At 49.5% G+C, this 17,023-nt stretch overlaps 1 protein-coding gene across 2 annotated transcripts; it reads right to left on the minus strand.

Annotated features, from left to right (window-relative positions):
• Cimip2c (ciliary microtubule inner protein 2C) lies at positions 1-16,775 on the minus strand. 2 transcript variants are annotated; one of them, XM_057792231.1, is made up of 4 exons: positions 16,702-16,775; positions 3,869-4,139; positions 2,181-2,293; positions 1-145 (listed from the first exon to the last, which is right to left on the minus strand). In XM_057792231.1, the coding sequence occupies exons 1-4, from the start codon at positions 16,773-16,775 to the stop codon at positions 1-3; spliced, it is 603 nt and encodes a 200-aa protein (XP_057648214.1). The 2 variants fall into 2 exon arrangements, with proteins under 2 accessions (XP_057648214.1, XP_057648221.1); XM_057792238.1 differs by lacking the exons at positions 1-145; positions 2,181-2,293 and adding exons at positions 2,305-2,329; positions 3,000-3,005 and having other exon boundaries at positions 3,849-4,139.
• Positions 16,776-17,023: the final 248 nt, after the last annotated feature.

Consider the following 17,023-nt stretch of genomic DNA (forward strand, 5'->3'; position numbering starts at 1 on the left):
TCAGGCTCTGAACTCGAAGTAAAGGTCCCTCCGTTGCCGCTCTTGTGAGGAGACTCTCTTCCCTGATGGGAAGGTCTGGTAGGGCTTCAGGTAGTCGGGGGACACTCTGAGAAGGTGCCACTTACTCTTCGGGCTCAGAGGAGGCCTGGGGGTAGGGATGGGGCCGTTGTCAGGCAGTGTGCTTGGTGAGAAGGGTAAAGAGTGTTCACCATAACCCCATGTACCCATAAGGGCTTTGTGGCCCTGTGGCCATTCAGCAGTGTGACATCTGCAGAGTCACATGGACCTGGGTATGGATGCTGGTCCCATCTCCTGCTGGAAGCAAACCCATGTAACAGTGAGCTACTGTTACTGTTACACTATTGGCTTTGTTCTAAATGAAGCTCTGCAGAAAAGGCACCTAACATAAAGCAAGGCAAGGAGTAAACACTCAGCTGTTCTAGGAGATGGTAGTCTATGGTGATGTTACGGTAGGGATGATGGTGGTGATGGATGGTGAATGTGATGGCAGTGATGGTGGTGGTGGTGATGGTGGTGATGGTAGTGATGGTGGTGGTGGTGATGGCAGTAATGGTGGTGGTGGTGATGGCAGTGATGGTGGTGGTGGTGATGGCAGTGATGGTGGTGGTGGTGTTGGTAGTGATGGTGATGGTAGTGGTGGTGGTGGTGATGGTGGTGATGGCAGTGATGGTGGTGGTGGTGATGGCAGTGATGGTGGTGGTGGTGATGGCAGTGATGGTGATGATGGTGGTGGTGGTGGTGGTGGTGGTGGTGGTGGTGGTGGTGATGGCAGTGATGGTGGTAGTGGTGATGGCAGTGATGGTGGTAGTGGTGATGGCAGTGATGGTGGTGATGGTGGTGATGGTGGTGATGGTGGTGATGGTAGTGATGGTGGTGGTGGTGATGATGGTGGTGATGGTGGTGATGGAATTCCAGAAAGGTAGAGACTCTCCAGGCTATAAAACTGGTCATTGACCTTCCCTAGGCACTTAAGATTAACTGTCTGGGTCAGGCATGGCACTGTCTTATGGACTACCTGGTAGTTTGGTGAAAAAACAAGATCCAGTGGTTCTGAAGATTCAAGAAGAACACATCTGGCATTATGCCAGGAGACCTGTCTCCATGGAGACACGCTCAGAATCACCTCATTAGAAAGAAGGTCAACTCAAAGGCTGAGTTGATGGTAGCAGACATGGGTCTCTTCCCAGACTAGGCCTCCAGCCACCAGGCCACCCAGCACAAGCTCCTGAGGTTCTCGCTGGACTCAGTTTACCTGTTTATCCACAGAGAGTCACTTCTAGAGGCAGTGGGACAATGTCTGCAAAATCTATCGAATGGTGTGGGAATAGTTGTTTATCGACAGCTGGATGCTGAGGCTGGGGCTCTTGAGGTACACAGGGCTTAGGGAGGGTTGGAGCCCCAAACCTGCCCACTGACCTCCAAAGAGCCCCTCCCCAGAAAAGGGAGGTGGGATGCAAGAGATGGGTGAAGAATGAATGGGCCTGGAGTGTTGCGTCTCTAACCAGGCACAACCCACCGCTCTACCGAAGCCACAGTAGCCTAGGAATAAGCTTGTGATCCCTTGAGTGGCAAGAGGAAAGACACTGCCTGGCTCACCTTAGAGAGCAAAATAGGTCTGACCTGGAGGTGGGCCGAGGCTCTCCCAGATAAGCCTAGGTGTGAGGGCTAGGCTGTAACATGCTTTCTTACATGTTTTTACTTGGTTAGTTAAGCTTTTAAGATGTTTTCAAGTTCTTAGTGTGCAAGTAGGTTCCCAGAACAACCCAGACTGCACTCCATAGGAGAGGGTGAGAAGGTGGGGGTGGCAAGCCCATCTCTAGTGGATGTAGTGTCCCATTAAACCACCAGAGGGCAGCAGCAGCTCCAGGTTTGGACTGGTGCAGCTTTGAGACCAGGCCTTTGCAGAGACTGTGGAGTATGCACCTGGACAGGAAAGCACTTCCTGATTGTGCCCACACAGGTTCCTGGCATTCTCCCTCCACCAGTTCCTGGGCCTGGGACCTTCTCTGCAATGCAACTGCTTCTGCACGGCAGGCGCCACAGGTTGAGTTGCAAATTGGTTTTGAGTGTTAGGGCTCTAGGGCTGGATGAGGAGTGGGTGCCCTGCGGATGTGTGTGTATGGGTGTTCCCAACAGGGAGGAAGACAAGGGACACTCACAAGTCGGTGGGTAGCGGGTACCGGCTCTGCTCCTTCACAGGCAGCACGAAGTAGGGAACACGGGGCACCGTGCCAGTCTTGTCCTTGTAGTGCTGCCGCTGCTGTTGTACTGTCTACAGTTCAGTCAAAGAACACACAACGGGATGTTACTGCATCACCCCATTCCCGGCTGTACCTAGTCAGGGGTGAGAAATCTCCTCCCATGCTCCTGACAGAATCTCCAGGGATCCTGGGACTCAGCTCAGTGGCTAACCAGATGTTGTCCTCAATGCCTCATGCCCACTCAAGCATGCCCTAAGCACACCGCTGCCCACACAAGCACACCACTGTCCACCCAAGCATGCTCTAAGCACACCGCTGTCCTCACAAGCATGCTCTAAGCACACCTACCCATGTCCACACAAACATGCCCTGAGCACACCGCTGTCCACACAAACATGCCCTGAGCACACCGCTGTCCACACAAGGATGCTCTAAGCACACCACAGTCCACACAAGCATGCCCTGAGCACACCGCTGTCCACACGCGCTCTGCTTCTTCACTCCTGGAACAGCTGTGTCTGCGAGAGTCAAAAGGAAGAGAAAGGCTGCCACTGACCCACTGAGATGGTCCCATAGCTTCTTAAAACCTGGGATCGGCTACTCATCCTGCCCCTGGGGAATGTCCTTCACTGGGACAAGTCCCCCGCTCTGGCATCAGGCAGTGTCTGTATCCTTCCTACCAGGCTGTGTGTGAGTGTGTGCGTGTGTGAGAGAGGGAGGGAGTGGGATATGAGGGAAAATGCTGCCAAGAACAGGGTTCCTAGATTTAGCATGAACCAAACCCTCTTTCCAACCAAGACCTGTATGCTGTGCTGCACTGGGGACACCTGATGAGCTGGGGAAGCAAAAGTACCAGGGGTGTGGCTAGGTCCCTTTCATCCTCTCTCTTCATCCGACATTTTGGTCCAATGTGGGCTAAGGATGACCTGGGGCACTCTAAGGGGAATGGGAACTGTGGAGGGTGAGTGGGTACCAAGAAATTTCAGTGGAGCCTTTGATTGTATATGATTTTCCCTGGGGTTTGTTTTGGGTCTTTTCTTCAGGGAAGAAGTAAGCAAGCTGGCTAGTTTCACGTCAGTTTGATAGAAGCTAGAGTCACTTGGGAAAGGAGAACCTCAACTGAGAAAAAGCCCCCACCAGTTTGGCCTGTAGGCAAGCCTGTGGGGCATTTTGTTGTTTGGTGATTGATGTGAGAGGTCCCAGGCCTTTGTGGGTGGTGCTGTCTCTGGTAGGTGGTCCCAGAGCAGCCACAGGGTGCAAGCTAAAACACAGCATTTCCCCGGTGGCTTCTTGCTCCAGCTTCTGCCTTCAGGTTCCTGTCCTAACTTCCTTTGATAGTGGACTGTAATATGGAAATGTAAACCAAATAAACTCTTTTCTCCCTAAATTGCTTTTGTTATAGTGCTTTATCACAGCAAGAGAGACTAAGACAGAGCCATGGAATCAAAAGACTAGAGGGAGCGAAGGAAGGGGCTGGGGCATCGTTGAAGGTTCCCCAAGTACACTGGCTGTGGACGGAGCAAGGCAGAACCACAGAAACCCCTGGACTACGGAAGATCTCCTTGGGCCCTGAAACTTTGAAAAAGGCACCACCACTCCTCCCCAGCCATCCAGGCCTTTCCAGACTGGGGCTGCGGACAGCTCACCTGGTAGAAGTTAGTGATCTCAGAGTTGCGCCCTTTGTCCAGGTTGAACCGCGTGTAGATGGGCAGATGCAGCCAGCGATCCCAGTTCTGCACTTGGCTATCCAGCACCAGGGAGGGGTTAGGGGAGAAGATGGTGGGAAAGCGGCCTCCACTGAGGAGTGCATAGCTCTTCTCCAAGGCTGTATTGCGGAGGTCCTGGAAGTACTTGAAGGTGGTGTTGCCATATGGGGAGCCGAAGGAGGAAGCCACACCGGGGACATGGCCTTTATACCTGCAGTGACAGTGGGGAGGGGTGGGTGGAGGAAGATGCAATTTCATGACAACCATAGTAGCTCTCAGACAGGCCCTTGGCAACTGAGGGTTCTTGTGTCCCTCGGCTGTGAAAGGATTCTTAAAGAGCACTAGCCTGCTCAGCTCTTTGGGGGAAGGTCACATGAACAGGCCTCTGGGCTGCTTTTTTGGCACAGAGGGGTTGGCTGGGTTGCTGTCCTCCAGACCACAGACCTCTGAGCCTCTCAGGGGGACTATGGGCAAGTGTCCCACACACAGATCCCCCAGATCTTTAAGGACTGGCCAGAAGATTCCAGGGCTCTGTCTTTCCCTGGTCTTCTGCAGTCATCACATTATAGGAGACAAGAGAAGCTGGTGGGCTCAGCAGTGAAATGCTGTGCGTATTTGGTTTTCTGCAGCACAGGCCTGGCTGGGTCTCGCTCCCGTGAGCGAAAAGTTCCCTAAAGTTGTTGCACCTCCAACTAAACTTATTTTTAAGCTAAGTAGAGCTGATTCCAACTTTAATGTTTTAATTGAAGAGATTGGCGTTGGGGAGGTTGGAACGTTGAGGGTCCAGAGCCTAATCACAGTCTATCCTGGGCTATCGTTAGACCACTAAAGAGCCATGCCTTGCCTGCCTTTGTGCCCGACCTAATATCCAGTGACTAATAGGTAAAGACAGTTTTGAGGGCATTAACTTAAACCCCTATTTTCTACCAACCGAAAAGCTAAGTAAGAACGCCATCAGATAAGATGTGGGGACTGCAACAGAGGACACTTGACCTACGCCAATGCATTTTTAAAGGGTCTTGATTTGTGGTTTTTTTTTTTTATCCTGTTTCTATAAAAAAAGAAAAAAACATCAAACCATTATCATGTTGGAACACGGAATTCAGGGTAACCTAACACTGAGTTCCAGGCCCACAGGCACCCATATTTGGCTCTAGAATAAGCTCTCTCCTCTCCTTTGAGGTGAGAGTTGTGTTGTTTTTAAATTCTTTCTGAAAAGGTTGTACATGAGTGCTAAATTTCCTTCATCTCCATCCGCCCCTCTTCCAACTCCTCCCACTCCTTGTGGTTTTCAGGTTGACACCCCCATGACCTCACAAGAGGCTTGTCCAAATGACCTGGGGGACCTGACCAAGGATCTGTGGTGCCAAACACCCTAGAACAACTCTTTTGATGCCAGGGAGGCCCAGCAAAAGGGACAGAAGATGGGCTTAGTGACCCTTCTGAGATGGGAGACCCTTGGCTAACAAGAGGCTTACAGAGAGAGACTGCCCAGCACGTCAGACAGTCTGAAGCTTTCCAGTCTACATGGTCCCTATCGCCTTCCGGTTCTCACATTCCAGCACCTGATTTTCCTTCAGGCTGCTCTTGAAATTGCTGATAATGACCTCCCGGCTGTTAGCGCAGAAAGCATCTCCCCTCCACCCTGGAAATGTCACTTTCAATTACCCTGTTCTTTGTACCCACTTCCCTGATCATTCTTTTGAGTATCTTTATACTTTTCCATTCATCTGAGGGAAAGGGAAAGAGACAGAGACAGAAAGAGACAGAGAGAGCATCCATGTGTGGAGGTCAGAGGTCAATGTTGGGTTCTTCTTCCATTGCTCTCCACCTGATTTTTTGAGACAGGGTCTCTCACTGAATCCAGAGCTTAGCTGGTTGGATGGGCTCTCTAGTGAGCGCTGTGAGCCCTGCAGAGTCCCACCGCTCAGGTTATTGATATGTTCTGCCGTACTTGGACTTAAAGCTTTTATGTGTGTGCTAAGCAGCTGGACTCAGACCCTCAATCCACTGTCTTAGTCACTGTTCTATTGCTGTGAAGAGACTCCATGACCAAGGCAACTCCTATAAAGGAAAGCATTTAAATGGAAGCTTGCTTAGAGTTCCATAGACTTAGTTCATTATCATCAGTAGATGAGTTACGTCCCGATCCATAGGCCGAGAAGAAGAAAGAAACACTGTGCTTGGTATGAGCACTTGAAACCTCAAAGCCCATCCCCCAGTGACATGCTTCCTTCAACAAGGCCACACCTACTCCAATAAGACCACACCTCCAAATCCTTCTAATTGTGAGGGTATACTGGATCAAAAAGCAAGATCTAAAACCAGCAGGACAAACTAATAATTCTGCATCTCCATGTCCGATATCAAAGCATTCTTCAGCTCTCCAATTCCTTTCTGCTTTCTTGACTGCAACACACTTCTCTATTGGGCTGGTCCCACAACCAGTCGGCAGTTCTTCTTGGCAGACATCCTATATTTCTGGCATCTCCAACATCTCAAGGTCTCCAACAAAGTCTAGCCTTTACTTCACAGCTTCACACTTCAGAGAGGCCTCCATACAGGGACACCCTTGATGTACATCTGGCCTCAGCAGCTTTCCTTAGCCGCAGAGGGAGATTCCGTAGCCCCTTTCCTGTATGTTCTTTGGTAAACCCAGAACTCCACAGTCAACGCTGCCAAGTTCTTTTGCTTGTCGGGACTGGAACTCGGGCCCTTTCGTTCCATTGCATGTCTATCAGTTTTCTGTTGTTGATGGATACCTTCAGTGCTTAAACTTTCCTTAATTCCCTCTCACAACCTCTTAAGGGCTCTGATTCCTTTGGGGTCTGTTCTGACACACAAGCCATGGCCTTAACCATAATCTAGCCTCTTCCAGCACAACGTACACTACACATCTCCCTCGATCCTTCCAGAGCGTGACTTCTCATGCCTACGTTGCCTACCAGTCTGGCCTTAACTCCATGAAAAGTTCCCCCTAGCTAGGGACAGCTTCCAGGTGAAAGTGTAGACATCTACCCCTCCCATCCGGCCAGGCAGCAAGTCCCATCATCCCTCCACCTGGATCATTTAATCTTGGCCATATAGCCTTCATTGAAACTTTGGCCATAACACCCTTGCTCTCCTAACTGTGCTCAAACCTCTGCTCCTTGAATCCATTCCCACAATCCAGACATGGCACTGCCCAACATCAAATCCTTGGTGAAGTAGTTAAAAGCCTACCCACCTGTATCCTCAAGGTCACCTAGTGTCCCAGGCCTAAAGGATCACTGTGACTCTATAGGTGACATGTTCCCTTGTTCACTGTGCCCTTTCTTCTTTGCCTCCTTCTTTTCCTGAAATCAAAACGTCAGCTTGTTTATTCCACTCCCTCCTGTGAATCATTGCCTTCTCCCTCACCTTTTTTTTTTTTTTTTTTTTTGTAGCCTTGACTGAGTTGAAACTTACTATGTAGACTAAGCTGGCCTCAAACTCAGATATCTTCCTGCCTCTAGGTCCTGAGTGTATTACTCTGCTCTGCTTCCCAATACTAAATGGTTCCTTAAGACTTGTCAAATACCACGCCTAAGAGCTTCTTCCTCTTCCAGGTCTAAATGGATATATGTGTTCCTTTGCACACTAAAGTTCCCTCCATTACCTGCGCCTCTTTCTGTGCTGTTCAGAGTGCTACCCCTCTTAATGCCCTCAGATGGCAAGCTTCTCAGATGCGGGATGGGTTTGTGTTTTACATATTTGAGTCCCTGGTTCTTCATAGTTGGTTTGGCATGTGGGGAGAAAACAAGCTGTTTATTAAACAGATAGAATGATGAGCAGATAGAATATCTACAGTAGCGGTGATGGACACAATTGAACCTAGATTATCAAATACCAGAAGGCCAGTGACCATGGTCTAGGGACTTCCAATACATGTCCTAAGATGACAACTACTCTCCATGAGAACTGATGGTCAACCACACACCAGGGAAACCCCAGCTAAGCCCTGGTGGTACAGGGAACTACAGCTTGTCTGTTTCCACATTCCTGACTCTTATCCAGACCCAAGAGGGCCCCTTAGGCCTCGCGGCCTCTTTACAATGAATGCAGGCCTAGAATTAGGCAGTAATACATGATTTCTTTCCCTGCATTTTCAGAAAAAAATGCAAGAAAACCTTGTAGAGTGGCAAGCAGACCTGCTGGTTAATTTCCATTGTGATCAAAATATCTCAAGTCTGGTTCCTGGTCCCATTATTCCCACCAGTGGATCTGCCTGGGATCTGATAACAAGGATGTGCCTGGCTCAGAGTGGCATGAAGTAGGCCACAGAGGTGGCCAAGCTAGGAGATCTCATCACCGGCTCGTGGGTCTCTCTCCAGCCCTTCCCTCTATTCTTTGACTTTGTGGGCTCTTGATACTTTCCCATCCACTCCAGAGCCCTTTCTTCTGGATCCTCCTGAACTTCCTGCTGACAGCCATGCATTCTCTGATGTAGAAATTGAGGGCTTAGGAGTCTTTGATGACCTCTCCTGAGAGCCTGTGTGGCCACCATGGCCACTTCTGGAAGACAGAATCTTCCTTTCTACCATAGTGCACCCCACCTGTGTCTGGAGTCTACCTTTCTTGCCTTCTGTTTTCCTCAGCCTCTGCCCTTCCTCCCTGCCATCGTTAATGTCTCCTTCTCTCCTCACTTCTGACCTCTGCCTAAAGATGTGCCCTAGTCTTTTCTGGACTGTGAAGTTCTGTAGGAGACTTTGCTGCCGCTCACATTCTACCCTTTCTCCTTCTTTCTGTCTCCATCTCTCTAAGGAATGCCCCAGAACTTCTGTCTTTGTTTCTTCAACCCTACTCTTTCCTGACCTCTCTCAGCCCCACTTCTGTTTCTCTACTGGTTGAATCAAGGCCATCCAGGGCCATCCAATGTCTTTGACTCACACCGGCCCTCTACTACATTTGTGCCAATGATGATCCCTGCTTGGAAGGAAGAACTTTGAGAAGCAGAAGCAGAGTTCCTGAGATGTCTCATGCTGTAGAGAAAACCTCCTAAAATTGTAGCTCCAATAAGCTGCAAAGTCAAAGACAACAGGTATGAAAGGGAGGTGTTGCTTAACCTTTCCTTAGCTTCAGTGAGACTAGAGCTCCGTGACTCTCTTGCTGCTATGTTTTGGGGTGAGTTGACTGGGATGCTTATACCTAGCTTTCTCTCCTCTTCTTTGAAGGAGAGACACATGCTTTGCCTCACCATGCCAGAAGCCCCAGTTAAATGTTTGCCTTATAAGAATTGTTGTTTGTGGTCATGGTGTCTCTTCGCAGCAGTAGGAACCCTAAATAAGACACCACACCAATATAAAAGAAAGAAAAGAATGGAGAGAGGGAGGGAATGAGGGAGGGAGGAGTGTGGGTCGTAGAGAACACTCTGCAGGAAGCATGACTTGAGACTATGTCACCAGCCAGGTGGCCAGTCAGTCCTTTCCCAGCATGAAGGTGTGAAAATAAAACAGTCACAGCTCTCCCTAAAAGAAGAGCTGAGTGACAAACCCTGCCAATCAAGAGGTGATTCAAAGGAAGAACTAAGTTCAGTCAAACAGGGCCTCTATGAGAACGAGGGCTGGTGATCTTCCAACCTATTCACGAACACTGCTAGGAATAGCAGCCAGGTGAGCGCTGCTTGCAGAACAGAAGCGAATGTTATAAAACCTGTCAAGACAAAAATAACTTGAGCAACCAAAATTGAAAGGTGGGTGGAGGGGAGATGGGAGCGCACCGAAAATGTCTCCGCACAGTCAACCCATGCCATCAAAAATGGAAGTGCCACCAAAGGTACACGACATAATGACTCTGTCAGCCTCTGTTGGCTTTCACTCTCTCGCTGCCCACCCCCACCCCCACGCACCCCAGGATCTTGGAGGGATTAATATCTTTTTCTGATGAGTTGACATTTATCTAAATCTGCCTGATCTTCCCTTTTATTTAAGTTTCCTTCTCTTACATCCTAGTGAGATTAAATTTCACACTTTCATTTCGAGAGAGAAAATCAGGGCTGATTGTATTCTTTTACAAAATCACTTTTATGTGGCTTCACATCTGGCCCCTTTTTCAGGCCTAAGGTAGGGGTCACCAAATGGTAGCTTTCGGTGTTCATACAACTCCCCAAACCTTTCTCTGCCTCCTCTCCCCAACACCTATACTCACCAAGACAACCTCAATTCTCCTAGAGTCTTTCTTCAACCAAGTCCCTCCCCCTGCTGTCCGGTCCATCTCCTCTACCACCACTACTATAGTCCATGTCCGGGTCAGGGCAATCTTCCTCACCATGGCCCACGTCCCTCCAGACACCCAAGTCTAGCAGAGTTGCACACCGTGTTGTGTCCTTAGTCTCTGATCCCTCTACCTGCAGGGCTGCTCTTCTGCCCCCAGAGGATTTGCCACCTTCTCATTTGGGAAGAACTGGTACTCTAAGCTGCCTCCCTGATCTCACCCTGCACCTCCCTGTGAATGTTTGCCTCTGTGATTATCATCCTTACATTCAGACTCAAATCCACACCTATCCTGGTTGGTATTGTGTTTTGTTTTGTCAACTTGACACAGCTAGAGTCATCTGGGGAGAGGGAACTTCAACTGAGAAAAGGCCTCCACCAGATTGCCTGTAGGCAGGTCTGTGGGGGTACTTTTTTTTAAAAATGAGTGATTGATGTGGGAGGTGCCACCCAGGACAGGTCATCCTGGGTCATATGAAAAAAGCAGGCTGAGCAAGCTATAGGGAGCAAGCCAGTAGCAGCTCCTCCATGGCCTTTGCTTTAGATCCTGCCTTCGGGCTCCTGCTTGGCTTGAGTTCCCACTTTGACCTCCCTCCATGATGGTCTGTGATTGGGTTTGCAAGGTAAATAAACCCTTTTCTACTCAAGCTGCCTCTGGCCAGTGTCTTAACACGGCAAAAAAGCAAACTAAGACAACATGTGTCTACCTCTGTGTTCTTCCTGAGCTGCACCCCAGCCCCAGCACTCAATACATGCCCCTGGGAGGAGCGAGAAGTCCTGATCTATGGGGGCACAGGGTCCCTGGCCTGTTCTAAAGGGAGTTCAGATTTCCAGCGTACATAGAGCACCCCGCCTACAGGGCACTGGGCTCCTCAGAAGATAAGAGCTGTGGAAATGAGACTTGCCCTTAGGATTCTTCTCCTTGCCTCCCCCCAGCTGCCTGCCATCCTCCTCCTCTGCTCCCTGCCTTCCCACCCTCGCTGAATGCCAAGACATTTGCATCCCAATAGAATAGAAGCCCCCTCCTCCGCAACTCTCTTAAGTTCTGCCTGGCTTTCCTTCTCAATTCACAGCTCTGGCAGGTGTGTGCCTGTGCACGCATTCTCATGAATTAGCACTCTGAGAACACAACAAGAAGCTAGGTGTGTGTCCCTTGGCTGCACCTAGATGTGCGGGCTTTCAACGGACCCCACAGGACTCCATACTAGGACCTTCTGCTGCCCTGTTTCCGTTGGCCCTTTGACAGAGGGGAATGGTAGTGACACAAGCTCATCTCCTACCCACCTCTTCTTCTGTCTTTGCCCATTCATCTGCCCCCATGTTCCTCCATCTACCTGCATATACAAGTTAGGGAATGCTGAGCCAGGCTCCCGGGCCAAGACCACAAATGGATTCTAAGGCCCATTGTGGATCCCTGTGTGTTCAGGGAGCAATCCCATCCTTGCCTCTTAAGAACACTGGCTGGCCCCATAGCTGACATTAAAATTAATTACCATGAGCATCAGGGATCCCTTGAGCAGCCTTATTAACTAATTAACTTGCTACATTCGGCGCGTTCCCATTCCGCGCACAGCCTCTTCTCTGCTGTACCTTCCACTGAGGATGGAGCTGAAGGCATCCTCCCACCCTACTCCATCCCCTGGTAGAACCTGTGAGGGCTCCCCACTGCCTATGGAATTAAGAAAGCAGGCCAGCTTTGGGGGGGGGTCCCTAGCTGTGGGCCTGTGTGAGGAATCTTGCCAGCCTTGTTCTTAACTTTCCTATAGAAGCTCTCACACGCTAGCCAACTAGACTGCTGCTTTGAGAACTTAGAACCTCCAGCCCTTGCTTTTGCTCAAGCTCTCCCCTCCATCCAGAGGGTACCATCCCTTTCATCCAGAGGGTTCCCTCCCCCTCCCTCAACCTTCCTCCCCTCCCTCCTCTGTAATCATATCTGCCATTCCAGGCGATGCCAAGTATGCTCTTTTTCTTAAACACTGCTATGAATTGTACCTGGGGCCTCATGCACACTAAGCAAGTGCTCTATCATTGAACTAAATTCCCAACCCAAGTACTCTCATGTCCAGGAAGCCTCGACTGATTGATTCCAAGGCCCTGCTCACCCACTGTTCAGCTGTCTCTTCCTTGGCCTGTCCACATTCTATTGTATTTGAAATGGCCCGAGCCCTTGGAGTAGTCTTTCCACTGTTCCTATTTGTGCTCCTGCCATTCCTACCCTAAGGTGCTCTGTGTTTACGGGACTAAATTGACAAGCTGGGGGCTTGTTTTAGAGAGCCCATCTTTCTCTAGGAAAGGAGGAGACCCTCTGAAACATAGTCTGGGTTTCCAGGCTCCAGATGCTCTGTTCTCAGGGGCTCCTTAATGTCCCAACAGGTGTGAGAGGCACCAGTTACCTAAGCAACACCTCAGATTAGCTCAGGGCTGAGATCTAAGGAGGAGATGGCTTTGGGCAGAGGTGCTGAGAGAAGACAGGTAAAATGGCTTCCCGGAGGACCACAGCAAATGAAAACAGGCTTCCACGGGGATGGGACTCCCTGAAGGGCAGAGTCCAGAGGAGGAGAGTCGGGTTTCAGAGTCTGATGTCTGCTTGGGTGCCACCTATGTATGTAGCTGAGACAAGAGAATCAGAAGGTAGCTGCCTACTGGCCTTAGTCAGACCCTGTAGCCTAAGGCTGAGATGTCTGAAGGTTGCACACTGGGAGAATCCTTTTAAAAAGATGCTTAGGCTGAGGCCTGCCTTTTCACCAAGGTTCTCCACTCTGGAATCACCAGGGAAGGCTGAAAAACCTCATCCTTGTTCCTTTACCTTTACGTGTGTCCCAAGGAAGGACACAAACAAAAGCTCTCACATCTAACATGGAAGACCACATCCAGTTGAGACAGCCCCTGTTTCATACTCCATGATGGACTGGCCTGTCTTGGAGGCAGCACCTCCATGTGCTAGGCCTGCCTTGAGCCCTGCCCAACCCCATCCACTCTGTTCCACCATTTCTCTCTCATCCCAGAAGCCATAGGCCCCAGGGAGCTGGCAGATGAGGGAATGGTTGCTAGCACTTGCTTGACTTGGCCTCAAATGAGTGGTTGCAAAAATTTCAGCTATGTATCTGTGCTAAAAAGCCTAGTTTTTAAAAACAAGTGAATAAATCACCAGTGTAAAAAAAATTGAGTTATTTAAAGTTGTAATTAAACAAATGGTATGAAAACTAAGATAATAAGTGTGCATACAATCAACACAGAGTATACCATCCGTGTTCTCTAGTTTTTATCTATGGGATTTTACAGTGCAGACACAGACAAGCCTCCTATTGCAGGATTTATCTGTCCAAAAATCTCCAGGTATTCAACTCTCTGTATTCACTTTCTTCCTATACATATGGGCTTATGATAAAGTTTAACTAGAGATTAGCAGTAACTAATGGTGTAATGAGATAATTGCAACAATGCACTAATAAAAATTATTTAAAGCTTATGAATCGTTTGTTCCTGGAAGCTTCTATTCTTATTTTCAGACTGAGTTGACCTTAGGAAACTGAAATTGCTGAAAGTTGATATCCCACGTGGTGGTGTGTTATCTCACACCTTCTTAGATTTAGAGCTGCCATGGTGACATCTTGAAACTAGCTACCTGGAGGGTTTCTGACACAGATCCAGGAGAATGCTACAAACACATGCTTTCTTCTCTGGAGTGAGCTTCAAGAAGAAGGTTGGGCATGAATGAACATACAGAGAGACTAGGTGTGCTGGTGGAGGCGAAGGGCCACATCTGACCTGTGGCAGAGGGCAGGCCCTCACCTGTGGTCTTAACCCTTCAAAAGGTTTGTGGTCCCAGGGCCTGCAAACCAAGAGTTCTCTGCCCAGTACAGTGTGGCACCTAAGTCAGGTACATACAGATAGCATCTACAATATGCAGAAGGTGTCTGGACAATGTGCTACTTTGAAACAGCAAGAAACAAAACAGACCATCTCGACAGCGATCTGAACACTGTCATCATCATCATCATCATCACGATCGTGATCACCCTTCTCATCGGGTGCTGCCCCCTGTAGCTTCAGGCACTGAACACAGCAGTGTTGTAACGAACAGCAACAGATAACAGCTACCTAGGCAGGGCTCTGTGCGCATTGATTTACTTTCCTCTAACTTGCACACGGGTCTTCATTAATAGATAAGGTTAGTAGAACAGAATGTTGATAAAGACTTTCCCAAGGTAATGGAATGATAAGGGTCCATTCAAGCCCCGGCTGGCTGACTCTCTCACCTTCTACTCTGTTCTCTCCCTGCCCAGTCAATGGGGCCTGTGATGGACTCCAGGAAGGTTCAGGTAGATATTGGGATAAAGCAGAACATTAAAGTCATGAAGGTGCGTGGAGTGGCCCTGGGCAAGAAGCCCATTCCTTCTCTTGGTGGCTATGAAATCTTTTTTACTTATTGATTTTGGGGGGATGGTGCCGTGTGTGTCATGGCCAGTGTGCAGAGGTCAGAGAAGAACTGTCAGGAGTGTGTTCTCTTCTCCTGCCACCATGTGGTCCCAGGGATTGAACTTGGATCGTCAAGTTCCTTTACCCATTGAACCATCACACTAGGCCTTAGAGACCTACCATAGAGGGGCTTGGAATGAACATATCACAGTGTGAGCCTCGCACACAGCTGGGGATTTACGGTGTTACTGCCAGGTACCAGAGACCTGGCTCCATCCCAGCTCTTAGAGATCATAGTCCCCATGGCCATATCTGAAACAGCAAGAATGTGGGCTATGAGAGCTGTGTGGTCCTCACCAACCCAATATTCTCTACCTGTGGATAAAACTACAAAGGAGTTGATTTGAGTGTCCGAGAAAGACTGACTGTTCTTTAAAATCTGTGATTAATGTTTGAAAAAGAACAGAAAAATAATTATCCAGGCGAGGTAGGGGATCCTGGATTCCTTCATTAAGTTAACAGAATTGCCAACGAGGTGTAGAAACACCAGATGGCTTACTTCATTCCTGGTTCATGGGGACCTTTAATGAAAGCACCCCCTCTCCCAGCAAGATTTTGACAAGAAAGCAGCAGACATGGGCTCAGCTGCTCAGCCTAGTCCAGGCTAGTGAAGCCTCCTTTATGGCCACTCGTCATGACTCTTTCTGAAGGCATCATGGGATAGGATGTGGCTCTCAAGGGAACTGTAGATGAGCAATATGCTAAGAGAGGCACTGTGGGGGTTGCCCTGAGATTACAGCTCCCACGGCTTCCAGAGTGAGGGAATTGTGGGGCAGGACTGCAGGCACCCCAGGTCTTGCTCAGCAGGCAGCAAAGAACCGAGGGGTCTCATGGCAGAGGATCTTCCAATAAAAGCCTGTGGTGGCCTAAGAAAAATAAAGTATCAATGTATCAAGTCATACCTTATGACAGACACCCAGAATATGGCAAAACCACTGCTAACTATGGCCACAAAGATGAATTTGAACTAAACCTTACGTATTTATATGAGAGCCAGGCCTGGTGCCATAGGCTTCTAATGCCAGCACTCAGGAGACTGAGGCAGGAGCGTCAAAAGTTCAAGGACATCATAGCCTACCTCAAGAGTTCAAGGTCTGTCTAGGTAACTTCATGAGACCCTATCTCAAAATCCAAAGAAAAGAAAATCTAAATAGAAGGCTGGAACCCCTCAAAAGTAACCTCTCCCCTTATCTGTCTGTTTTCCCAGGATCCTAGAACACCTGACAATGCCCCAATGAGCATCCAACATCTTTTCCAAGTGAAGAAAGAATGAACAGGCAAGCTCCAAGGCGAGCTGATCAACATTCCTGGCTTGCCTTAGGGAAACTACCATGCTTTTGTAAAACCACCCATGTCTGGTGGCAGTCAGAGCAGCTTTTGAGCTGACTGAACACCAGAGAAAGGCCCCGTCCACAGACAGGCTGGATGGAAACTAGAGCCCCAGCCTCCGGTTGCAGTTACTTTAGCGTGTATTGTTTCTAAAATTGACGGTGCTTTGTTGCATCTTCTGGAAAACAATTCAAATTTTATGCAGAATATGCTGTGTTCTGCTGAGGCTGGGGGTTTCCCGTTTGCAGTCTGCTCATTTTGCAGAAGAGAGTATGTGTAAAAGTCAGGTGGATAGTGTACTCTACCAACTGTCAAATACTGCCCTGCCAGGCTCTGCAAGCCATGCCCACCCAGCCTCAGTCCTGCCTTCAATCCATAAATACTCATCTTCCTGGAAAACTCAGCATGCCCTCCTACGCCCCCTTACATTATCCCTCTGCTGCTCCAAACACGCACGTTTTCATCTTTTCCTTCCTCACTCTGGCCCCATCCATAGCAGATGGCATCATCCCGGGCTAATTCTCAGCCATCAACTTCTCCAGTTCCATCACCTGCCTGCCTGTTGTTATAGCAGAAAAGTCATGAAAGCCAAGAAGGAAAAGTGGCCAGGTGGGGTTCCTTGAAGTCCCCCAGATTGGGAGGGCCGAGCATCGGTGTCCTGGCAGGTGTGTGCAGTGGGGAGGAGGAGGGCGCTGACGGGCAAGTTCAGGTGTGCCAGGGTGCCTGGCGGCTTACCCGGGCATGAGGGCGGGGGGCACGAAGGCGGCATTGAATTCGGTCAGTAGTGTGCCCGCGCTACGGGAGGCCATGGTGGGTACTGCGAGCCCCAGCGCTGTGGCTCGGCTCAGCCCTGCGGTAAACAGCCAGCTGGTCACCCGGCAACCATGTGCCTGGCAACCCGAGTTCGTTCTGGGACAGTGAGTCCTCGGCAGTGTGCTCCCTAGACGGCCTCTCTCGCCCCACCATCCCCACAAGTTTCTGTGTGGCTCCCCCAAGTCTCCCTGGCATCCAGCCTAGGTGTTGATATCTACGGTGCTCACATTTGGTGCGGAAGTGA

Source organism: Chionomys nivalis, chromosome 1 (assembly GCF_950005125.1).
Source record: "Chionomys nivalis chromosome 1, mChiNiv1.1, whole genome shotgun sequence".
NCBI lineage: Eukaryota > Metazoa > Chordata > Mammalia > Rodentia > Cricetidae > Chionomys > Chionomys nivalis.